The sequence below is a fragment of the Perna viridis genome, chromosome 12, assembly GCF_037379345.1.
Source record: "Perna viridis isolate PV_CMFRI_1.1 ecotype Kerala chromosome 12, ASM3737934v1, whole genome shotgun sequence".
Classification (NCBI taxonomy): domain Eukaryota; kingdom Metazoa; phylum Mollusca; class Bivalvia; order Mytilida; family Mytilidae; genus Perna; species Perna viridis.
The window spans coordinates 32276462-32303242 of NC_142456.1; the positions used below are offsets into that span (position 1 = coordinate 32276462).

General features: G+C 33.3%; 1 protein-coding gene across 2 annotated transcripts; it reads right to left on the reverse strand.

The window, feature by feature from the left end:
• Positions 1–24970, reverse strand: LOC148602062 (solute carrier family 12 member 9-like). 2 transcript variants are annotated; one of them, XM_088554576.1, is made up of 12 exons: positions 24844–24970; positions 13778–14051; positions 13013–13147; positions 12297–12583; positions 11417–11588; positions 9542–9649; positions 7660–7771; positions 5884–6041; positions 4450–4532; positions 3433–3557; positions 2578–2770; positions 1–2039 (listed from the first exon to the last, which is right to left on the reverse strand). In XM_088554576.1, the coding sequence occupies exons 1-12, from the start codon at positions 24874–24876 to the stop codon at positions 894–896; spliced, it is 2826 nt and encodes a 941-aa protein (XP_088410702.1). In that variant the 5' UTR covers positions 24877–24970; the 3' UTR covers positions 1–893. The 2 variants fall into 2 exon arrangements, with proteins under 2 accessions (XP_088410702.1, XP_088410703.1); XM_088554577.1 differs by lacking the exon at positions 24844–24970 and adding an exon at positions 16891–17022.
• Between the last annotated feature and the right edge of the window lie 1811 nt (positions 24971–26781).

The following is a 26781-nucleotide window of genomic DNA, read 5'->3' on the forward strand; positions in this document are numbered from 1 at the left end:
TTGTTGAAGGCGTGGATGAAAATGTTTTATTTTGTGACTTTTAACAATAATCATTCCATGTCCCAAATATCTTTAATTCAAAATTCACTGTCATTTTGTTTTCTTACTATCTTATAGGTTTAACCTATGAAAATTCTGAACCGGAAGATCTCCCTCTTAAAATTTTCCAAAAGCAGGAGATTTGGAAAGGTGTTTTCCAGGAATGTTTTATGCTTTCAACTTACTAAGTAATTCAAATACTTGTACTAACAAATTACAAAAACAATAGAATGCTGATCATTTTTCAGATTTCAATAAATTCTCTGATGGATATTCAAGTAAGGAAAATGAAACTAGAGCGAGACTTACCAACCCTTGGTCCTAGTACATATACTGATAAATGATAATTTTAAGGAGATAGACCTAGGGTAAGGGACAGAAAAAATCATTGGAACGTTTGTATTCAGCATTTTACATCAATCATATATAAGCATCAAATTAACTTGGATTGATTTTATTCTGTTTCAAATGGAAGCCTGATAGGCTATGCTAAATTCAATATGATACAAACATATCACTGATTTCAAGAGTTATGTCTCTTGCCCAAGGTCTACCTCCTTAACTTAAAGGAGAGTGTCAGATAAAACAAGTTCCAAGATAACTCAGGTGTTAGATAAAACAGGTTTTACTATATTCTTATACAGGAATGCTACAGAACTGAATACTGTGAAAGTAGTTTTTTTGTGGGTATCTATTTTACTTGGTTTATCAAAATTCTGGTAGCTTGTTTAGTGTTAAATTTGCAATTTCCTTAACATAATTGTTTTCAAATTAACGGAATGACAAAACCATGAAAATAGTAACCCCACAAACAAGTATACTTTTACAGTAAATTAAAAAAGATGTCAACAATATTACAAAGTGGTAGATATGACAGGATTGAGTCCGTGAACAAGTATGGTAGGTGGCAGGTCATTGGTCAAAGCCGTTAGACTCAATAAATACTCTAACTGACTTGTTGTATCCTGAGGTGGGCGAGGTAAGTACAAAAATGTAACTGCCGTGTTTCTAGAACAATCTTTTATATTTGAGTTAAGCCTTTGTACCAATGTTTCTGGAACAGATTTATAAAATCCCATTTGGTATTCATCATCCTCTGAAATGTCAATTTCTGGTTCTTCAAGGTCAAGGGAGATTGGCTGGATTTTTGCAGGAATACGGAATGTTTTCAAGACTTTGTCTAACTTTGGCATCATGGTATCTTCAGGGGCACTGCCTTTGTTTGAACAAAGCATGACTCGTAATTTTGTTTTTGACTTCCATCCAGGGACCATGTCAAGAATACAAGCTAACTGCAGCATGAAAAGGCAAGTGTCATCAAATATACTGCTTGTCCCAGGACGGAATAAATTTAAAGGCCAAACATCAATATAATATTCCGCTGGTGACTTTAAAATGAACGATTTATCTAGATTATTGAAATGACGACATATGCATACATTTTTATGTAGCTTTAGTGAATCATAAATCATTTTGACATACTCTGCTGCTGTCTGTTGTTTATCTGCTCTTTCACTTCTAACTGGTACATTTTCAAAAACTATTTCTGATCCATTGCTTGCAATGCTCTCTTCTGAGGAGAAGAAGCGACGTTTTCGTTTCAAACATTTGGCTAATGAATCAACAGGTCTAGCATTGTCATAGAAACCAAAGCAGACAGTATTTGGCTTCATTCCTCCAAGACCAGATATACGAATCAAATGAGAAAACCCTTCTGACACAGAATTGGCCAAGGTCAACTCCACAAAGGCCTTGACCTTTAAACTATCAACCAAACTCATCCATTGAGAATATTCTACTTGAACCGGGTCGTAGTCATAGTTATCCAGTTTGCCAAGTTTGACATGACCAATCAGGTACAACCCACCTTTCTTGATGTCATTGATAAAGTTAATCAGCTCACATGACTGCTTAGGATGAGCCACCATCAGAAGAATCTGAGGTCGCCAGTATTTGATATGAGCTTTCCTTGGGTCCAACATCAGTAAATATTTTCTAACCTGAAAAGGAATCACAAAATTAATATACTATTGAAATTGATGTATAATAAGTAGATTTTTTGTGGATATATAACAGCAATTTAGTCCTTTCTTTTCATAGTAATCATTTATTTGAGAGACATTAAAAGGTGCTTCTTCTCTAACATACCAAAGCAGAGCAATTTGTAATTGAAAAAAAACCTACTGAAAAATTCTGATTTTATCATTATTATTATTATTATTATTTAATCAGGAAACTAAGCTCCCATTGTTGAGGTTCAAATTTTATTTAATAACGATTCTTAGAATCCAAGATTTCATGAAGATGTCTATTTCATTAGCTGTTATAAAAAGCTGTTGACGAATTCTTTAACAAATCTGATTAAAGCATTAAAAAAGCAGTCGAGGAATTCCCTACCAAACTGATTGAAGCATCAAAAAAGCAGCTGAAAAAATCTCTACCAAACCTGATCCAATCATTAAAAATGCTGTTGAAGAATTCTCTACCAAAACTGATTAAAGCATTAAAAAATAAAAATATTAAAACAATATATATTACCTGATGAAAAATGAGTGCTTGACTGATAGAGCCCCATTCAGAAGCCACAGAGCGGAAGTGTAATAAGATGACTAGCACCAACATTATAATGATTGCTATTGAGCTATAAATAGCACTGACAAGGAAACACATTGTAATTGATCCAATTAAACCAAGGACACAGGTATGCCAGGTAAAAATATTGAAAGTTGGTCTGAAAAACAAAAAACAGCATGATCAGAGTCACCAACAACGAAAACAGTACCAATCATATGGTACGTGTCACATACCTATCCAACTTTGGAACAATAATGTGAGAGATTCTCACTCAATGACTCTTGTCTTATTAGGGAAATTTTTACATAAAAGCAAATTTTTTATGTAAATATTAAATTATTTAAATTTTAACAAAAAATCTCCAACAAATCTTTTAATATGGAAAATTCAAATTCAAAATTTTTCATTAAATTTTGTGGGAGTCTCTAATATGGGAAGGTTAACAGGTATAGTGTCACTACAAATTAATTTCTATGCCTCTTCAATTTGTGAATAAACCAAACCAAATTTAACCTAACTAAAACAAATCGTTTTAACTTAAGCAAATCTACTATAAACAAATACTGTCAAGACATTTTTTATTAGTAGATATTACTTTTGTGGATCAAAAGTTTGTGAACTCAAAGAGAGCATTTTGTAACCAATACAGAATTTTTTATTTTGTTGGAATGTTGAATTCTCTTAAAAGTTGGCAAACTCTACGCAGCAGAAGTCATATGTTTCCCTCTTTCTAACCGCTACAGACAGGCCTTTCGAAATTCTCTGACATTATTCAAGTCAAACATCATTTGAAAACAAAGCTTTAAAAAGTACTATTACCTGAAGTTAGGAGCTGAAGCCACTTCCAATGCTAGGCATGCCACATTGACGGAAGCATATGACAACAGGAAGAAAACTGAAGTGGCCGGAGCTATAGCGTTCAATGATCCTACCAACAGTACTATCTATAAACAAAATTATAACACATTCATGGAAGCTTAAAGATTTAATTCCTGCCACTCAATCAATAGCAGGACAATTAAAAGGGCTTATAAGTCTCTCATCTTTTGATCCCGTGGATTCAAGAGAATAGATCCATAAATCACATTTTAAATCACAGGAATTTTTTCTTTTGGCTGCCATCTTTTCAATTCTGATAACTATGTATGATACTGATGCACACAGAAGTAGCCAACTTAATATTACAGAAACTGTGAGCAATGCTAGAACCCCCTCATTTAACACCTGTAATATGTAATAAAGATTCTAAGAAAGTTGCATTTAATTCCTTTCAGTGGTATAGGAGGAGTAACAGATATTAACAAATGACAAAGTCCATGTTTTGATATGTGAAACCCCCAAACTGATTCAGATCAAATCCTAAAATAAGAGGTGCACAATAGGAACATGCAATAAAGATTCTGTGCATTCAATTTCATTCAGTAGTTTGGGAGGAGTAATGGATAAGAGCTGGGTCCCATGGTGATTCCAATATATTACCGAAGTATAGAGTGGAGATATTAAAATCTTCTTATCTCTTAAAAGAATGGTATAAACCATAATATTACTGTCTACAGTATGTATATGTGCCATCCACAACAAGTACTGTGAAAGTGTTTTAAGTCGTGGATACCAATGTTCATGGATTAGGGAAGAAACACAAGTTCTTGGATTCTTGAATTCATGGTTTGGAGGTTTTCAGTATACACTTCAAAGGAAATTCCTTTTTATTAGGAACCAAATTTCGTTGTTTGGCCTATCCACAAATCCACAAAAATTTGTACCCCACCAACAATAGCACTTTTACAGTAGTATACTGAAGTCTTAATTGTATATTCCACATCTGTTGTATCTTACCTGAACAAGAAACCAGGATATCAGTACAGCAATGTATGGGTTGCCTCCCTTGGTTACTTTCTTCGCTGGTTGAAGAACAATCCCTGAAAGAAAAACAATAACGCAACATTTTTAATAGATTGCCTTTTTATTTTTAAACAAATTATGTAATACAACCAAATTTAGGACAATTCAGGCTTCAAACCAGAATTCCTTTTCACAACTTTCCTTGAAGCAAAAAAATAAATAGCTTAATTGCCAAAAAAAATAATGGTCCGCATCTACATCTAAATAACAACTGCAAGAAAGAATCCACAACAGTGAAAAAACAACAGAATATTTCAATAACAACTATCAAATCCTTTTAAAACTTTAAAATATCATTAAAATTCATGTTGGAATAATACCATTATTACACAAAGTAGGTACCCCCTAAATGTGATGGACATAATCAGGCAGCTACTAGATCTGTTTCCTGATGCAGGTGATTATACAATGCATAATATTGTGTGGACAGTAGCTTTTTTCAGATAACTGCCTGGCCATGTTTCATTTTATTTACTGTCTATGTTTCATTTTATTTACTGTCTATGTTTCATTTTATTTACTGTCTATCATTATATGTATGCTTATACTGTATATATCTTTCACTTAATCTTGGTTATAAAAACTCTTTAAGAGCTTAAGTTATATTGCTATTTATAATTAACTTGCTGAGCCTAAATAAAGCTTATTTGATTAGATGATTTGAGAATTATCTTCTGGAGTACCTGACTTCATGCCTGGCTTTTCATGGTTTTCATTCTCTTTATTTTTCTGTTTGTACTTTTTTTAAAGATATTTGTGTTGATTTATTCTCTGTATGCTGTCCTTAATTTGTTCCTAGCATTAATTTGTCAAGAATTTCCCCTAAGGACAACAATGACAGCATCATACCAAAATATCACTGCAAAAAATTTGCAGTCATATAGAAATGACCAAAATCCACAAAACAATGAAGTTGATATCAGAAAGCACCTTAAATCATTTAAATCGTATGCCCTACCTTCATAATGCTTCATAACAAACTAGAAATAAATCTCAAGCCCAGATAAATTTGAGAAAATTGGGATGGATGGAAGGTACAACAAATAGACAAGGTGATTCCAACATAAAGTTGCAGCCAATACCCCCAAACCTAAAGTAAGTTGATAATGACAGGATCCAGAAATTCTACAATGTTTGAATCTAAAATAGGAGGTGCACAAAGGGAATACAGGTATGTTATAAATATTCTGTGAAAGTTGCATTTAGTTCAGTTCAGTGCTGTAGGAGGAAATAAAATACAAATACCCCCCCTTTTCCACTCTTTGTAAAAGAATGAAGCATGGACAGAATGATAGACATCCCATTACTATTTATGCCCTACTTAACACCAAAATACTATCCAAATTAACAATACTTGTATATACTCACAAAATAAATCATCATTAGCCAAAGCTTGTAAAATCCTTGAAGCACCAATAAGATTTCCTAAAGCAGCTGAGAGCGTTGCTGCAAATATACCAATCAGTATAAATGGGTCCCACAAATTGATAGACTGTAGAAATAGGTAGTCATTCAGCAACAAGCACCTGTAATAATATAAAAAATAATATAACGTATAAAAAAATTATCACCAGTATGACAGGCAGCTAAATTCAATACAAAGAGTAATCAAGGGAACCAAGGTTATAGCGATAATCAAAGAGTAATCAAGGGTACCAAGGTTATAGCGATAAACAAAGAGTAATCAAGGGAACCAAGGTTATAGCGATAAACAAAGAGTAATCAAGGGAACCAAGGTTATAGCGGTAATCAAAGAGTAATCAAGGAACCAAGGTTATAGCAGTAATTAAAAGAATGTAATCCAGGGACAAAGACCAGACATGGAAGAGTAATCAAGGGAACCAAGGTTATAGTGGTAATCAAAGAGTAATCAAGGGAACCAAGGTTATAGCGGTAATAAAAGAGTAATCAAGGGAACCAAGGTTATAGCGGTAATCAAAGAGTAATCAAGGGAACAAAGGTTATAGCGATAATCAAAAGAATGTAATCCAGGGACAAAGACCAGACATGGAAGAGTAATCAAGGGAACCAAGGTTATAGCGGTAATCAAAAGAATGTAATCCAGGGACAAAGACCAGACATGGAAGAGTAATCAAGGGAACCAAGATTATAGCGGTAATCAAAAGAATGTAATCCAGGGACAAAGACCAGGCATGGAAGAGTAATCAAGGGAAGCAAGGTTATAGCGGTAATCAAAAGAATGTAATCCAGGGACAAAGACCAGACATGGAAAACAGGCAAACACAACAAAGAACATAAAGTAACTAGAATAATACATACAAAGTATGAAAGTAAATGAGCAACTTGGACTCCACTAAATAGTCTGCACATTTGGATTTATCTTAAAAATTCAACAGTTATTTGCTTTAACATTTATATCAATTCTAACATGAAAGCATGTTGTTTGAGTCTTAAACTCTTCAAGATATGCCCAGTGAATACAAAAGTGCCAGAAAAAAAAACTGGTAAGTGTAATTTTGGACAGGTACTACTCTGCCAATAAGGACAATGTCTATCATTCTGCATTAGTAATTTTCAATTTCCATAGAGATAAAATATTCTTGTCAATGTGACGGTACAAACTTAAGACAGAGACAACTCACTGATATAATCAAGGCTGGCTAAGTCACAAAATAAGTTGTGATATTTGCTTTATTTACTGCCTCCATTCCTTTAATACCTGACTCAGATTGTTACAAAAACAAACTTTGGCCTAATTTCTTCCCTCCTTTTATATCTGGCTCAGATTATTACGGTACACAAGAACAAATTTTTGACTTATTACTCCCTCTCCTTTAATATCTGGCACACATTTTTACACAAAACAAACCTCAGCCTAATTCCTTCCTTCCTTTAATGTCTGGCTCAGATTATTACACAAGACCAAATTTTGGACTAATTACACCCCCTTCTTTTATACATGTATCTGGCTCAGATTATTACACAAGAACAAATTTTAGACTAGTTACTCCCCTTCTTTAAACTTTGGCTCAGATTACTGCACAAAACAAACCTGGGCCTAATTTCTCCTTTCCTTTAATATCTGGTTCAGATTGTGTGATAAGAACAATTCTGGCCCTTTTAAAGAAAAAAAACTGAAATGTCAGGTATAAAAGTTAACAATGCTTAAAGCTGAAAACTTACCTGTCACATGAGGCAGCCACCAAAAGAATAAGGATGAAATATGTACAAAAAGTGAAAAATATTGCAGACAATGTCCCCTTAGGAATGTTTTTACTTGGATCTTTCAATTCTCCTGAAAAAAAAATCAACAGATTTTGTAAAAGTAGTTATTTTATATGGAACTAACAAGACTATGGATATAAAAGACTTTTTTTCTTTTAACAGTTCATGATTAAGACCAGTCAAGTAAAAATGTCTTTTGTCCAGCAGGAAAAATTTTTTTTAAAGCAGTTGTGTCCACAAAGTGCTCCTATAGTGTAGAATGAACAATTTCAACAAAGTCCCATAACTTCTGTAAAATTGTCAAATTATAATGGAAGCAATATTTGTTTGTTTGTTGGGGTTTAATGTCCGAGCAGCAATATTTCAGCTATATTCAGACGAGGAAGCAATATTATCATCAACTACATTTGGTGACTAACAATTCCAACAAATTTTAACAAAATCTTTTGAGGAGTTGCATCTAAAAGTGTGCAGGACAGATGCACAGACACCGATGTTTCTATGTCTCCATCCACATAGCAGCAGGGAACAAAGATTGGTAAACAACAAACACCCAAAGGAGCTTTTTTCAACAAAGAAGAACAATATACCAAAATAATTATAAAACTGTTTTTGAGTTATCTGATGTACAATGTGTTGAGAAACTGACAACAGCAATAAGATACATTTACAAGCATATGAAAACTAAACTTTTATCAATCTACCTCAGTCCTAATAATAATTATCCACATATACACATATGGGTTTAGTCAATTTATGGTATTACTAAGAGCCATATTGTTATTTAGAGTTTGCAGGCACTTAAATCCTCAATTTTCTCATAAATTCTGACCTCAGCACCATTTAAAAGGAAATTAGATAAACCTGTGTATATTCTAAACTGTTAATAACTTCTATAATGTTTATAGACTTTGACTTTAGTTAATACCATGGTAGTTAAAAATATTCTCAGATTAAAACTTTTTTAGGTACCCCTGTATTGTGGCCCTAGTGTTTGCTTTTATTACATGTCTATCTAAGAATCATGCAGAGTGAAAAATTCAGTTTTGGGTAAATTCCTCCAGTATTTATGAGTAATTAAAGAGGTCGTGAAAATAGAGGTAATATGCGTAAAAAAGAATTGGCCAAAATTTCATTAAACATGCAGTAGATAGGCCTGAAATCGCATCCCACAATATGGGACCCATACTGGATGCTGGATACCAAATATCAAGAGGCTGTGATTAGTAGTTGCAGAAAAAAGTGTTACGAAATTAATTTCTGTACCTGCCCGCCTGACCAACACTTACCATACTATATCCCGATTTTCACTGTGTGAAATTTTGCCAAAAATCGGCAGGAAAGTTTTTTCAACTGAACAGTTTGACTAATATCATTACTTTTTTCCAAATCTTAGGTACCAAAATAATTTGCATTTTTATCATAAATGTGACTTTCTGAAAGAAAAATTGCATGAAAAATTATCTTGCTTTTGCATGATTATTAGGGGAACATGAACCCACAATTTTATCCTACCCTGTCTTCATTAACATAATGTTTCATCATCCCACATATTGGCTTCATTAACAGATTGTTTCCTCATCCCATATATTAGCTTCATTATCAAATGTTTCTTTACCTGACATATTGGCTCTATGAACAGATTGTTTCTTTACCTGACATATTGGCTCTATGAACAGATTGTTTCTTTACCTGACATATTGGCTCCATTGACAGATTGTTTCTTTACCTGACATACTGGCTCCATTAACAGATTGTTTCTTTACCTGACATATTGTCTCCATTAACAGATTGTTTCCTTACCTGACAAATTGTCACCATTAACAGATTGTTTCCTTACCTGACATATTGGCCCCATTAAGTATACCAGTAACACTGCTAAAGAGTATAGAAAACACTGTAGCAAAACTCATCTTGTCATGAGTGATATAGTCCCTCTCATAGTGGTCTAAAACATAGAAAAATATACAAATATTTATTTGGAAACCCCCTTTTTATGACATTTTGTTTTAGAAATTTCCCATATGCAAGAGTTGTCTTTCTTAGAGTGGGAATATAGGTACTCAAGCATTAGTTTAAAAAAACTTAACAAATTTTACTAAGGACAAAATATTAAATTATTCACTGTCAATTCTGGTATTATTTCAACATTTATACAAGATTGTATTGCATTCTTTAAAAAATGTTATGATAGTAATAATTTTTGTATAAACACGAAAAGTAGATTTTTCTTTCTTCTACCAGTATTAAAACAAAATTATAGTACATTTCATCATTTTTGCTCTTTTTGTTACGGTCATATACTGTTAAGGGCAAAAAGAATATAATCAATTTGATTTTTGACATTATGAAATATCAATTATTATCAGTATCAAAAACTGACACTGTGAATAAGATCATATGGAAATATCTATGAAAATGAACAACTGCTAAAATTACATGTATGTCTCTACAGTTAGGGTCGACAGTGTTTCTGTGTCAGTCTTCACTTTTAGTACTTTTTGCCCCAAGTCACTAACAAGAGGCTCCCAAGAGCCTGAATTGCTCACCTGGTTGAATTTTGCCTTTCAAACGCAATAAATTAAACAATATGATGTCCAACAATTTTGACTTAAAAAGACTTTGGTAGGACTTATCATAAGGATCATTTTAGTAACTGAAAGTTTCTCTCTATCTATCATAGTTTCCAAGTTATTGGCTGAAAACTATAGATTTTTTCCCCTTTCAAGGGCAATAACTCTTACAAGGAGTTTTCTGACAACTTTTATCCCTGAAGACTTTTGTAGTCGTAATAATAAGGATCATTTCAGCTATCGAAAGAATTTGGCTAAACCTAACAGTTTTTGGGATATATGCGAAAAACTACTGTCTGACCCCCTTTGTTCTATTTTTAGTAATGGCAGCCATGTTTTTTGATGGATCAAAAATCCCCACATCAATTCTATGCAGGATACCCCAAAGAACATTCATACCAAGTTTGGTTCAAATTGGTCATGTAGTGTCAGAGGAGAAGAGTTTTGAAAAATTGTTAATGAAAACGGATGCCAAGTGATGGCAATAGCTCACATGGCCTTTGGCCAGGTGAGCAAAAAAAGATTGATTGATTGATTGTTGGGGTTTAACGTCCAAGCAGCAATATTTCAGCTATATTCAGACAATGAACCTGAAATGGATGATAAAATGAACATGAAATAATGATGAAATGAAAAAAAGGAATGGGATACAAGGATAATAGGGTCGAAAAATTTTGATTGCCACTAGAAGAAGGGAGGGTTGGGTAAGGTCAGGCAATTTAGCCTCCTGTAGCGGAGCGTAAAGGTTTCTACTCCTATTTAATACCACAGCAGGGTTTTTTAACATGCAAGGAACGTGACATCTTTCCCAGCACGGTGCACCATTATGGTTTTCGGTCAGGTTTTCCGTATTATAGCCCAACAACCCCAGCATGTAACACACCAGGGGTACCCCATTCCACCACCTGGGGCACACACCCCAGTTGCTCTGTGGGCAGTGTGCCTAGCCCCCGGCTAGGTTTCTGAGCACTATTTAGTCGCCTTTTATGACAAGCTAAGCGCTGCTGCAGGCCTATTCTTTTAACACCCAGACTTGCACAGGGCAACTAAAAAGGAGGTAAAAATTATGTTTCTTCTGGAGCCCTTCAGGTTTCACGTTCCTTATATTACAATTACTGTATACTACAGAAGTATCTACATACCATATAAGTTGTCTTTGAATGTAGTCCCAGATAACCCAGTATACATGGTTTGATTGACACACTCTGAATCGTTCCGCTTCATTAGTTCATCGATCCGGGGATTAGTAATTAATTTTTCTGTGTGTTTGGCAAATATACTGATATACACAGACAATGTACATATCACAGTTACCTAGAAATGAATTAAGAATTAATTCTTTAAATAACTTTTTAAACAGACATACAAGAACTTGTAAATCAGATGAATTCCAGGGCAAAGTCGCACAATTGTCAATATCTATTTTCAACCATTTTGAGTCACTTTTTCTTTAATTCAAACCAAAAATGTTAAACATAAGATGACGAGATCTGAAGTACGTTACTTACTTTCTACAAAATGTGTTGAACTAAAAAAGTTGGTGCAGTGTGCATACCTAAACTTCATAATACAGCTACTTAAAAAAGGAAGTCACTACACAGTTTCAGAGGTGACACGTCCATAAAATGTTTGGAACAGCGAGATAAGATGGATGAAAGAATAGTTGCTTCACTGCAGGGGACAACAGTATCACTGCGAGATTACTTTAGCTGACATTTAGGCAATTAGCATTTGATCAACAAAACATTTTTTTAATGAAGAATCTAAATCTTGATGCAATGTTTATATATTGAATTTTGTTAAAAATACCAGTAGGACTGTAGTTAGTGAAATAATGGACCATTAAAAAAAAATGAAAGAAAATAGTGTTTGTTTTCAATATTACAATCAGGACCCACGGCCTTGTGGCTAAACTTACTATGACAGTAGTTAGCGAATTATTGACCATTAAAAAAATCATGAAAGAAAATAGTGTTTGTTTAATATTACAATCAGAACCCATGGCCTTGTGGCTAAACTTACCATGAAAATAACAACCAAAGTTTTAGCAAACATGCTTCCTCCAACCATACAAATGGCCAGGCAGAAAAATAGCACAACAGAGCAGTACAAATATTTAAACCACTCCTTGTCGTCCAAGGGCAAATGTGCTCCGCCCTCATCTATCAAACTGCCCTTTGGTCCAAAACTGTCAAGCACTGCTTCAACAAATCCTGTCACATAAAGTCCACATGCTAGAATATTTGCAACAAAGAAGAGAAAACCAATACTGCCCCCAAATTCTGGTCCAAGAGCTCTGCTTATCATGTCTGACCACAGTTAAGGTTAATGCAAAACAAATTTTGTTCTTCATTGAAAAACGCGAGTGATAATATTTTGGTTATCCTATTTATTATATGGATTTTTTCATAATTTATCAATATTTTCAATATAAATTTTAAAATCTGTCATTGGCGGATTAATATCAGTTGTAACATTTTGCCAGGAGAAACGACAAGAGCGAAATTAGCCAATTATTGAAATTAATTACACTGGGAACATTCAATAAAACACTGCTATCTATATAATAAATGTTTACACTTGATCTTGTGTAAAAACAGGAATCTCAAAGCCATTTGATCTATTGTACGAATCCTTCTGTTACAAGCACTTCATATACTTTTCTATAGTCTCAAAAATCTTGCACAACACACTGAATATGATGGTAATTTGCAGAATCTTTAATATATAAAAGATACAATAGGCTCCACCTCCTTCTACAGCCCCATTGGTTGATATAGCACAGATTGACAGAACAGTCATTAATAAGATGAAATAAGCTAAACACAACTGTAAGACCGATTCCAGAACACCTGCCTGTCCAACTACAAATCCTGGAAAATAAAACCAATCATTAGCATATATAAATGTAGGTTTTGTGACAATAAGATCAAAATTAGTATAGAATACAGTGTTATCATAGTGATAAGTCTTGCCTGCTCGACATTATCAATACAATGGTGTGTTTGTTAAATATAATTTTTTATGTTGCTTTTATATTTTGTATAATAATATGCACTAGACTGCGGTGTGTTTATATACATATGTAAAATTGAATTATGATATGTACACCAAATATCATTGACCTAGCATAAGGGGTTCATGTTGAAATGAACTTATCAGAAAACTTAACATTAAGTTTGTGGACGCCGCCATTGACGGGAAAGCAAAACCTAAGTCTTGCCTTCCGTGACTTTCATCTTAACTGACTTAACTGAAAACAAGATACCCTGTATATACCAGACAACTTCTCTACTCTTCTTAAATCAATTACAAAGCATTTTGAACACCGCCATAATTGTAATATAATGTAAACTGCATATGGGACAATTTATTTAAGAAGCCTCCCTTTGTCCAACAGTAAAAAACAAGAAATTCTAGGAATAAAAGTATACAGGGCTTGAGAATTAAAAGGCACAACCATGAAAACTGGGAAAAAAACATTGAGAAGATGTAATATTTACCTGCTCTAAGAAACAACAAGGTACTGAACATAGACAGTGCAACAGGACAGAAAACACCAGCGAATGTTCCCAGCGTACGGTTTGTAGACCTGGTTCTAGTACTGTTCCCTCCATTTACATCTGTCAACTGGTAGGCAACTGACTGTGACATCTGCCATACCAGTCTTGTCCTTGGTGATGATTGCCCAGAGACAAGAGGAGAATGTTCACTTGTGTCTGTGACATCAGAGAAAGTTTCTGATGCTACACGGTCCATTCTGCGAGGTGAAAAATCCTATTCCAAAAATATGAATGAACATAATGGTTAAAATGTTTTTATTCTGCCATAAATGCTACTGTCAATATGAGTTTTATTGATTGCAATGAAGTTTGAGAATGGGCTGTTTTTACTGAATTTCAGAATTTTAATGGGCCATTCTATAACTTAGTAACTATGTAAAAATTTCTGAATTTAATTGGACACTTTCAGTTTGAATGTGATAGATAACACATGACCCCAGTCCTCACGGTTAAGCAGTAATCCAAGGCACAAGGCTTGTCAAAATGGAGGTGGGCCTGTAAAATTAACTACTACAGGCCAACAGTCACTATTTAAAAATTTTTGAAAAGTTTATTTCGGGCCTGTGAACTGGAAAATTAGTTGTGAAGACAATGACCCTATCCTAATCACTGTCAGATTTAAGTAATGATTAGGCAAATTGCAATAATACAAAAAAAGGAATGCCAAACATATAAATGTATTTGACCCCCTTTCAGGACCTACTCCAGACACTGATGGCAATGAGAATCTATAGTACTTAAACTCTGTTTGAAAATTAGCAATGTTTACAAACTTCCTATGTAATCTATTATGAATACTTCTCCTTGTGTGTCAAAGACAAATGAGAGAAGTAAGCACAAACAAGGAGACATTTTAGTTCATTTCTCCCTCTAGATTAAAGGCCCTGCCCTTTTCACTACATGAAATCAAACCCATCTCTGGTTACTGATTACACAAATTAGGTCTACAACATAAAGTGACAAAAAATAGCTAAGTTAATGCAGGAAATATTTAACAAATTTTCAAATAATTGAAGCACTTTGTAAAGTTTAAGTCATATTTGTTCAATGCTATTTGCAGAGGTACTGTCCACAACATAAAGTTAAGAAAAATGGGTTTGAAACAAGATAAATTAATGTGAAAAATTTCACCATACTAAACATATTCAATAAAAACTATGCAAAGTTTGAATTTTATGGACTCGATACTTCTTGAGTTACAGGTTACATTAAGTAGATGCCCACTTGGATTGAGTCGAGCAGCTAGTAGACCTGCTAGAGAGAGAGAGAGAGAGAGAGACATTATAAATGTTAGAGAAGTTCAAAAATGGTATAATGAAAATTATGGATCTGATATACTCTGGGTCTCAAAAAATTTCTGCAAAATTGTGGACATGGTGTTTTTCAGAATGCAAATTTTCCCAAACTTTGCTAATGAGCAGGTGTCATAAAATCAGTAGACTACATGTTCCACAACATTTATTTTCATCAACAAACTCTTGTGATATCCTTTTCTTTTTTACATTGAAAGGACTGATACATGTACATGTATGTTTTGTACAATTGGTTCCTGAATTTGTTGGGCCATACCTGTCTCATACATGTACATTTTGTATTGATATAAATACATATAACTAAAGAAAGATCTTTTGAAAAACAATATCGAAATCATATATGCATGTACACTGTCAGAGTTATTGTTTTTTTTTTTTAAACAGCCCCATCCTCTTTCAATTGGGAAAATGAGCATCCATTTTTAAATGGGGAAATTTGGAATAACAGTAAATCACTAATCTACCTAAAGATAAACCTATCAATTGTTCCATTCAGCCACTGTATGAAGGATCTAACAACACTCCATTCTACTTTCTTTTTTGATGACCTTTCTCCTCCAGCCAATCAGTTTTCAACTCTCATGATTTTGAAAGCATCATTCAAAGGAAAAAACCTGAGGGTTTTGAATGGTCATCAATGGAGTATTGTTAAATCATAAAAGCAGTGACATAATGAAACAATTCATGGAACAATTCTTCTGGTAATTTTACACATACACATACACATGTATATACGGAATGCCCTTTGCCATCTCCCTCTTATTAGTGATGAAAAATTCCTTTAAAGAATAGGCAAAATTAAAAATGGCATGAAGGGGGCATGGATGGGGAACCCTTTATAAAAAATTAGACAAAATAACGGTAACAAAAAAAGATCGTAACGGTAAACTATTCCTAGAAAATATAAACAAATGTTGATATTTTGAATACAATTCATAAAATCCGCAATACAAATTATTTTAAGAAGTTTGACAATGAGTTAAACTAATATAATGATTCTAATAACTGTTCCCCGAAGGACAGATGGACTGCTGGCACTGAAAAAGGGAGGCACAATAGAAGAAATGGTGTTAAAGTATTTAAGGGATTCCTCTAAACATCCAGATGATCATGTGAATAAAGGACATAATAAAAACAGTAAAAAATAGTCCCGATCGTAGAGCTGTTAAATTCTGTCCCATTCTTGATTATGAGGAAAACAAAAATGTAATATGCTATCACGGTTTACAGTAATTTTTATAATGAAAAAATGCTAACGGTTGCTAAATCTAAGGTCGTTACAAATCATGATAAAAACTCAGTCACTGTACATATAAAAATTGTCCATTAAATGCAAAGGATAGCAAGAAATGGGCATTTAATGGATAATGGTGAAAAGCATTCACACCCTCATTAAAGTCTAGTTTGTTGAAAATGGAAGCTGATACTTTTGCTAATCTCTTTTGGGATTCGGCGCTGGAGATATTTTTTGTTTTGACCACCAAAAAATATCTCCGGCGCCGAATCCCAAAAGTGATTAATACTTTTTACGACCATTGTCTTCCCCATATTAGAAATTTTTATATACAATTATTTTAGAATATTTTTTTAAGTTGGGAGACGTATTAACACGTATGTATCTCGTTTCTCTGTCTTGTATAAAACCGTAAATCAGTTTCCATAACCGTACGTCCGTAGATGGCGAAAGTGAACGTCGTCTAGCACGATTATTTACGAAAGAAAATTAAGCTCAATTCTTACCTACAATTTCAGATGAATTAAAACCCAGAATCTGTCTAAACCTTACATTACTGGAGTGGGCCCTTTTGCTGAGGAAGTTTTGCTTTCAGTAACGGTAATCAACACTTGTCTGCCGATATCTCGTGACTATCAAACACCGGAAATAAACAATGATATGAAAATAGAACCAAATTACGGACACTACCCATGTATACTTCCGAACAATGAACTTTCTAAAAATAGAATTTAATTAAATATAGAATTTTGAAAGGCTACATATCGGGGTTTAAGGATTTGTGTCCAAAATATCAAAATAGAATTAGCCCCGCTAACAATTTGCGCTTTTACACATACTATGTCAAGCCATTGTGGATATCAATAAATCACGTTTTATTAATATTGAGAAATATTCCATGTACATTCACTATGGCACGCCAAAGTGGACAAAAATCAGTATTTTGTAATATTAGAAAATATTTTTTAATATTAGAAAATATTTTTTAATGTTAGAAAATATTTTTAAATATTAGAAATCCATTTTGTAATATTAGAAATCCATTTTGTAATATTAGAAATTCATTTTGTAATATTAGAAATTCAATAAATTCATTTTCTAATATAACGAATTCCTGATTTAGTATCATACAATTAGTAATATTAAAAATTGAATTTGTAATATTGGAAAATGAATTTGTAATATTAAAAAAATCACTTTGCAATATTGCAAAATCAGTCACATTTCTTAATATTACAAAATGATTTTCTAATATTTAAAAAAAATCTTTATTGAATGTAACAAATCCATTTTCTAATATTAGAAAATCAATTTCTAATATTTAAAAAAATCATTTTTAATATTAGAAATTCGATAGAATTTTTAATATAAAAAAATGATTTTTTAATGGGTTTTGTATATCAATAAATAAATTATCAACACGTAGCCTGATTGATTGATTTTGGGATTTAACGCCCGAGCAGCAATATTTCAGCTATATTCAGGCGATGAACTTGAAATGGGTGATAAAATGAACAACAAATGATGACATGAAAAAGGAACGGGACACAAGGATAATGGGATCGACAAATTTAGATTGTCACTGAAAATAGGGAGAGGTGGGTAGGGTCGGGCAATTTAGCCTCCTGTTGCGGAGCCAAAAGGTTCCTACTCCGAGAGAATACCACAGCAGGCTTCTTTAACTTGTGAGAAACGTGGCATCTTTACCAACACGGTGTACCACTATGGCTTGCGGTCAGGTTTTCCGTATAATGGCCTGACGACCCCAGCATGAAGCATGCCAGGGGTACCCCCATTCCACTACCTGGGGCACACAACCCAGTTGCTGTGTGTGCAGAGCGCCTTAGCCCCAGGCCAAGGTTCTGGGCACTATGTAGTCGTCTCTTACGACAAGTTTAGCGCACGGGGCATCAGCATGTAAATAAATATTTACTGACTGACGTGACGTGATTGATTGTGAAAAAGGAGTGTTGTTTTTCTCGTAAAAAAAATATGGATTTTGGTTAGTTTTTGGATATTGTTGGATACTAAATTTCGCCAAACGTGAATATACTTTTCAAACTTTATCTAACTGCTAAAAACTTTTCGTTTGGGAGCTCTTCAATCCATTTTAATATATTGTAACATCTGTTGATATTTGAATTTTGAATAAATGAGTTCATTGTGACCCGCCTTGATCATACCCGGGGGCTAAACAGTACAAACAAGAAGTGTTTACGAAGTTGTTAATGAAATTGGACTTTGGACTCGTAGTAAAGTCAGCTGTTTATAGTAAATGTGAACTCTTAACCTTTTCAATAAACCAATCAAATCAAAATGTCTTTGAGCGATACTTCAAAGTTGATTGCGCAGAGCCGAAAAATTGTAGAAAGTTCCCATGATGATGTCAGTACAATAATAAACATGATCCTACAAATAGTTACTAGTATTGATTCTAGAATGCAACGCATTGAAACAAACATTGACAAAAAGCTTGAAGAATTAAAACAGAGTTTTTTGGCTGTTTCTTCCCGAGTCAGAACATTAGAAAATAAAGCTACTGAATTCAGTAAAAAAATATCAGATTGTGAGACAAGCTGTCAATGTGTCAGTAACCTGTTTGATCAGATAAACGGCCAGGTAAAAACCAATACCAGAAATATTATTCACCAGGATAGTAGAATACGTAAACTGGAAGAGAAGCCTATCTTTCAGCCTATTATACAACCAGTGGCACAATATTCAGAAGAGCTTCAAAGTCTCAAGGACGCCGTACTTGACCTCAAATGTCGTTCTATGAAAAACAATTTGATTTTTACAGGGTTACATAGAGTACGAAATGAGGATACAGAAGAGCACCAATTGTCGCAAGATTTCTGTACCATAAAGATCTTGATCATGTTTTAAGTATAGCCAATAGACTTAAAGGTAAACCCTATGGAATACGGGAGCCATTCCCCGCAGAAATTGAAGAGGCTCGTAAACCGTTATATCCGGTAATGAAAGCTGCGAAGCAGCAGAGAAAACAAGTTACCCTTATCCGTGATAGGCTGTATATTGACAATGGATTGTATATTCCCGACACCGATACAACAAGTGATTCTGCCACTAACTACCACACGTCTCCAAAAGTATCCACTTCTGGTAACTCACCGCCTTATAAAAGACAGAGACAGGGACCGTCTCCTCGTTTTTCGAATGTAACTGCTCATTCGGCATCCGTCAGATAGTGGGTCGGTGCAAGAGGACGCCTCGGACTTAACAGAGACCTCAATATAGATACATGTAGTAATTTCCAAAATGATGTTAACATTATTAAAAGTAATTTAAAAATTTGTTTGTGGTCTAAAGAAAAGATTATTATCTCCTGATTTTTTAGATATCTTGCATGAACATGATATTTGTGTATTTGTAGAAACAAAACTTACAGATTTAGATAATATAGATTTACCAGATGGTTTTGACTATGTCACAAAAAATAGACAAAAATTTAAAAAAGCGTCAGGTGGAATAATAGTGATTTACAAAAAAGTTTAGGTAAAAAATTAAAATTTTACACAACTGAAAGCCAGTTTGTTCAGTGGTTTAAGATATCAAATTCTTTAATTCTAAGTGATTCTGATGTACTATTCGGATGTGTGTATGTACCACCTGAAAATTCTAATTACTCTAGTTTGGAAGCTTTTGAAGAAATGGAAAACGAATTAAGAACTTTAGTAAATAACGAAAATAGTTATGTTGCACTAATCGGTGATTTTAACTCAAAAACGGGTGTATTACCAGATTATGTAATTCCAGACGAATCTATAGTGAATTTATTTGACTTAGATCATGATGCTTATATTTTAGCATACTTGTATGATTTTCAAGAATTGATACATAACCAAATTTCATTACAGAGGGTATCTTAATGTACATGTAGACCAAATACTTATGGCAATAGATTACTTGAGATGTGTAAAAAGAATAACATTTATATTGTCAACTCTAGGGTAGGTATAGACAGAAATGTAGGTGAAAAAACATGTAATGATTCAAGTGTTGTTGATTACTTAATCGTATCATCAAACATGTTTCCATTTATTTCTAATTTTGAAATTTGTGAATTTTTACCTCTATATTCAGATTGTCACTGTATGATTAAGTTTAGTCTGCATGCTACGTTTTGTAAAGAGCAACAGACCGTTTACAAAGGAACACGCGAGTCAGTTTTTATTAAGTGGAAAACTGAAAAGAAATCCGAGTATGTAAATCATGTTCACGACCACTCTAACGGTAACATGGAGAGTGTGTTGAACAAATTAAATGCAATTTCTGCTAATAATGTTACACAAATTGAAATGAATAATATTGTTTCAATAATATTTTCACAGATGCAGCGAAAAAAACTTTCGGTAAAGGTAAAAACTATTATAAACACAAAGATTCAAAACCTTGGTATAATAGAAAGTGTTCAAATAGCAGGAAAAAATTTCATAAAGCACGTAAAAGATATAGCTTTTTGAAAAATGCTGAAAATAGACGAAAAATGAGGCTTGCTAGTAAAGAACACAAAAATACTCTAAATGAAGCATTTGAAAACTACCAACAAAAAGCTGCGGACGAGTTACGGGATATGTCTAAAAAAGATTCGAAGGGACTTTGGAAAATTTTGAATAAACTTAATCAAAACAAAAAACAAAATGATAATGACGATATATCTCTTCAGACATTATATGATCATTTTAAAGCATTAAATGAAAATGACAATATCGAAAATGACCAGGAACCGGATTTTAATTTTGATAATATATCTGATGAGGTTGAATCATTTTTAAATGGACCAATTACGGAAGATGAAATAAAAAAAGTTGTCTCAAATTTGAAAAATGGTAAGGCTTTTGGTAGTGATGGAATCTTAAATGAATATATCAAAAGTACTATAAATGATCTGATGCCTGTTTACATAAAGCTTTTTAATTTAATTTTTGAAACTGGAATTATTCCTGATAGTTGGTCCACTGGAATAATGATTACTATTTTTAAAAATAAAGGCTCAAGGGCGGATCCGGAAATGTACAGAGGAATTACCTTGAATTCCTGTTTTAGTAAAACCTTTTCCGCTGTTTTGAATAATAGATTGAATATGTACGCTGAACATGTTAATTTAATTACAATGTCACAAGCAGGATTTCGTAGAGGTTTTTCTACAGTAGATAATATATTTGTATTGTATTCTCTAATCACTATGTATTTTTCCCTTGGTAAAAAACAGTACTGCACTTTAGTAGATTTTAAAAGTGCGTTTGATACCGTTTGGAGATCAGGACTATGGCAAAAAATGCAAAAATCATTTTTGTATGGAGAAAATATTGAAATTGTTGATGCTTATTCTTACCTTGGCATATTATTCAATTTTAATGGCAGTTTCTGTAATGCTAGAAAAAAACTTGTTGATCAAGCTCAGAAAGCTTTATTTGTACTTTATCATAAAATTAAGAATATTTGTATCCCAATTGATTTACAGTTAAAACTATTTGACTCACTTGTAAGTCCCATCTTAATGTATGCTTCTGAAGTGTGGGGATTTGAAAATAAAGACGCAATAGAAAAGATGCATCTTCAGTTTTGTAAAAACATTTTAAAAGTTCGATCTAGTACACCAAATTTTATGGTTTATGGTGAATTAGGTAGGTTCTCTATGGAGACCATAATAAAACGTAAGATGGTTCTATTCTGGAATAGTTTATTACTAGAAAATACTAAATTATCATCTATTATGTACAGAGCAATGCTAGCACTGCATTTACAATTTCCGCAGAAATTTAAATGGATATCTTATGTTAAGTCAATACTTGACGAAAATGGCTTGAGTATTATTTGGGAAGGTCAGATTCCAATGCAGAGATTGGCTTTGAAAAAATCAATTATACAACAATCACATGATCAATTTAACCAACAGTGGTTTGCCTAAATGAGCAATTCATCTAGAGGTCTTTTCTATTCAGAATACAAAACCGAGTTTGGTATAGAAAAATATTTACTAAAGTTGAAACAGGGCGATAGGTTATATATAGCAAAACTGAGATGCTCTAATTTAAAGATCCCCATTGAAACGGGGAGGTGGACAAATACTCCAAAAGAAGAGCGAATTTGTCATCTTTGTGAAAACGGTCTTGGGGATGAATTTCATTATCTTTTTGTTTGTGATAATCCAGATTTAAAGAAATTCCGTAAAAAATATATTCCTCAATACTACTCTGTAAATCCAAGGGATCACAAATTAAAAAAGCTGTTAATGTTTTGCCATGTTGAACTTTACAGAAATCTTGCAAGTTATTTAAAAATTCTTATTCGTACTTTATAAATTATCTCATCCAGTGTATACTGTTTATGTAAATGCTTTAAAATTATGTGGTTTAGTACCCCTACATATCGTACTTATTATAGGTATACTGCGTTGTATTCTACCTGTATTTTGACTTAAATATACATGTATGTGTAAATGTATTTTTATCTTGTATGGACTTATACGTTATGTGTTGCTTTGTATGCTATAATGTGATGTTTGTGTTTATATCATGTCCTCTTGTACACCTTTGTGTCTGAGGTTTAAATAAAGTATTGTCTTGTAAAACCAACAGGTTATTAATTACTTTATGATATCAAAAAATTGAACTATTTATAAACGCGTTAATTAATACATGTGTATCTATTTTAAAACATGTTAAAAAATAATTTATTTATATCAATAGATGAATGACTGATATAAGGAATTAATTATTGATATCGATAAATCGTAATCTATTGATATCAACCAATATGACATATTTACTCACACGTTAAAAACTAAATATTGATATCAATAAATGAATTATTTACAAGTTGGTCAAATATTTATCAACATATTAATAATTATATTTATGATACCAATAAATGGAATGATTTTTTAACACTTTAATATATATTTATTGACAGGTTACAAAATCATTTATTGATATCATTGATGACATTTTTAATGTGTTGTAAAGAGGATGTCACTATATGTGGTTTAATCCTGATTACAAAATGTTTGTATACGTATTTTATATGATACTTATTGATATCAACAAATGGGGAATTAATTTCTCAACGGCGTGTCTTATTCGAAAGTAAACCATAAGTCGTTTAGTTGGATACATCAGAGGCGGATCCAGATAATATAAATATGGAGGTTCCAGCTCGAGAAAGGGGGTTTCAGAACGTTTTTACTCACTTTTGCCCAAATTTTTAATTTGCATTAAATATACAAAAAATACAAAGAAGTTTTTGTCCTTTAATCATGTTCAAAACGTTTTGTTGATATATAAAAAATGCTGGAAATCAGTGCACCCCCATCCAATTCTTTATGTCAGTTGGCGGGCCCCTTTTTGGAATTTTTTGATCCCTCAAAGGGTGAAATCACAGCTGTTTAGTCGGGCTTGAGATAATGATGATGCACTCAGTGAGGAAACTGTACGTATACACATTGACAACAGAGGGATGTTAGCAGGGCCGGACAGTTTGAAAAGGATAGGTGCCAGCCTGGGTTCCTTGGAAAAAAGGGCCGGACCGATAGGACATTATTTGTCATTTTTTGTCAATTTTGCACTTGTAAATAGAAAAATTTCTAATAAAAAGGGGTGCCAACCCCCTGCACCCTCCTGGGTCCGCCACTGGTTAGACGTGCAGAAAAGTGAGTAATTGAAAAAAAAACTAGGGGAGTAGAAATAAGGGAACTTACTTGATCAGCTTGTATCAATAGAAGTTCGTTTATATCCTATAAATGACCCGGTCAGTTACGCGACACATGTTACATTTATGTATACTATATCGTGACAACACGGTTGATAATATAGTAAAATAAACAATACAAAATCTTACTCAGTTTTATATTTTCCTAACATGTAGTTTTTAAAATATAGTGTAAATTTCTATAAATAGATTTAACACAACCTGTGTGTACACGCAGTTCGTTCGGTCTATACTATACTAATGTAAGTATATATCAGAGGCGTAGGAAGCAAAAACAAAAAATTATTGGTATATACTGTTCTTGATAATATGGACACGAGTCCTTACCGCGAAAATGTGAAAATTATTGAAACGGCATACCGTACCTATCAAAATTATTGGTACGGTCGGAGCAGTACCAAACGTACTGGTTCCTACGCCCATGTTATATGTAACTTAAGAAATATGCATACAACTGGTATCTGTGTGTTGTCCAGTATGAAATTTAAATATTGATAACCTCTTACAATGGGTATTTTTATATTGCTATATACACTCCCTGCTCTTTCAGATTATTTCCGTCTCAGGGTTCTGATTATGTATAAATCCATCACAAAAACCATGATCTCGAGACATTGATCCACAGTCACCAATAAAAAAATATATATATAATAATCAATATACTAAAACTCTTTATCTGAGGAACAGACAGTGTTTTTAAAAGAGGTAGTAAGTTATAATTAACCTACCATAACTTCAATGAGAATGTCCTCGTCTTCCATTGAATTAAAGAAATTCTTCCTTATACTAACTCCGATAATACAATATCTTATGAAATAGTGTTTCGACCATGTTAGCTTATCGCAAGAAAATTTGTTTACGATGAATGCAATACAAATTTAAAACCTGTAAAAACACTAAATCTATTACGAGAACAATAATAATAGCCAACTGTTACATGTTCAGATATACATAATATTCTAGTTTCATATAAGTGTGTGTGTGACATTTTGATAAAATGATTTACTACACATACCGTAAAATTGTAACTTTTTTTAGCGATCAAACGTTTCATTGGCGAAATCCAGGGGCGGATCCAGAATTTGAGTTTAGGGAGGGCGTAAATTGAATTAAATGCCGATCAAAGCAAGGCAAAAAATATTATGGGGTGAAACTTGTGGTGAAATTTTTTTTTCTTACCGATTTACGGGGGGGGGGGTGAACGCCCGGTATGCCAGTCCTTTGATCCGATTTACGGGAGTGGGAGGTTGCTTTGAGATGGGACCCATTTTTATTGGAAAATTTGTCACTTTCGTGTGTAAAATTTACAAAAATACCAAATAATGTCATAGCACCCCCTTTTCTGATGATTCTCGACTGGCACCTATACTTTTCAAATCCGCCCATGCGTTTTAATTGGTTAACCAGAGCGCAAGAACAGAGCATCATAAAGCACAGACACGACACTCACACAAGCAGAGGGAGCACAGTATTTTATTAAAAAAAAATGGGAGTTCCGATCCAGAAAATTATAAAAGCGGGATCCTGTGCTGTTTTGGGCGATTTTATTGCCAAAATTTACATAAAATTTACATGTTATTCCAACAAAAAATGATGAGCTCCAGACCTCCCTAGATCCGGAACTGAACAGAAAAAAATAACGGTGTTACAATTTATACGTCTGGTCATTCGCTAAGTTTTAAAGTCAGCGGCGACCGCCTTCGTGTGTCTACTTAATATAACCGCCCTCAACTGGAAAAAGTGATAGAGCGGTGTATTTCTAATCTAATCTAATCTAAAGTGCAGATGTACATGTTTAATTTCATTAGTTTTTAACCATTTAAACACGGAGGTGCCTTTTTAAATTGATTATTTCAACAATTTTAAGTTATTGATGACAGCAAATTAAGAGGTACGTACGTACATGGCGTTCAGACATTGGAATCTTTGCGACAGAAAACAACCATGCATTTATATGTATCTCGGCCTGTGTTCCTTGGGGAAACAATTATTAACCGAATCTTTATATATCTAATTGATAACCACATATCGTCCAATATCAAACATGCAGTTGGCTATATTTCCATTTATACAGTATTGTGTTGTTGAAAATGCAGTTGACGTGCCAAACGTAATTTTGAACTACACTCCATCTCAAATAAGTGGCTTGACAATATAATCTAAACAAGACTCACATTTGACTATCTGAAAAGGATGAATAGGCCTACAGAGGTAGATAGTCACAAACATGGGAGTTATGATCCCTGAGGATGGGAGTTGGAACATCCAATTAGAAATGATTGTTGACAAAGTTTTATTTAGAATTAATTTTGCTGTGATTACTAGTATATGAAAAAAAAAACTTGAAATCATTGGAGTCTACCCAATGATATACATAATCATCCTTCTGTTATATAATACCAAAAACACAAGTATACATTTTGTATCTTTCCTATTCGAGTTACCGGGTATATCTTTCCAGAAAGAAAAGTATTAGACTACTTTAAAGTTCATTTCATTCAGGGATTTTATATTACACTCCCCGTTTTACTTTACTCTCGGAAAGACGAAATCATTGCCACGATTCAGAGTGGAGAGTATATAATGTTCACATGATAAATTCGAATTCATGCACGTGACATGAGCTCTTCACATTTGCTCTCAGTGTGACTGTCATGTCCTAATTA

Coding starts and splice junctions, on each gene's coding strand:
- LOC148602062 (XM_088554576.1), bottom strand. CDS start 24,876: ATGGAAGACGAGGACATTCTCATTGAAGTTATG. Junction 13,148..13,777: donor CTTGTTGTTTCTTAGAGCAG/GTAAATATTACA, acceptor TTTATTTTCCAG/GATTTGTAGTTGGACAGGCA. Junction 9,650..11,416: donor ATTCAAAGACAACTTATATG/GTATGTAGATAC, acceptor TCTATGTTTTAG/ACCACTATGAGAGGGACTAT.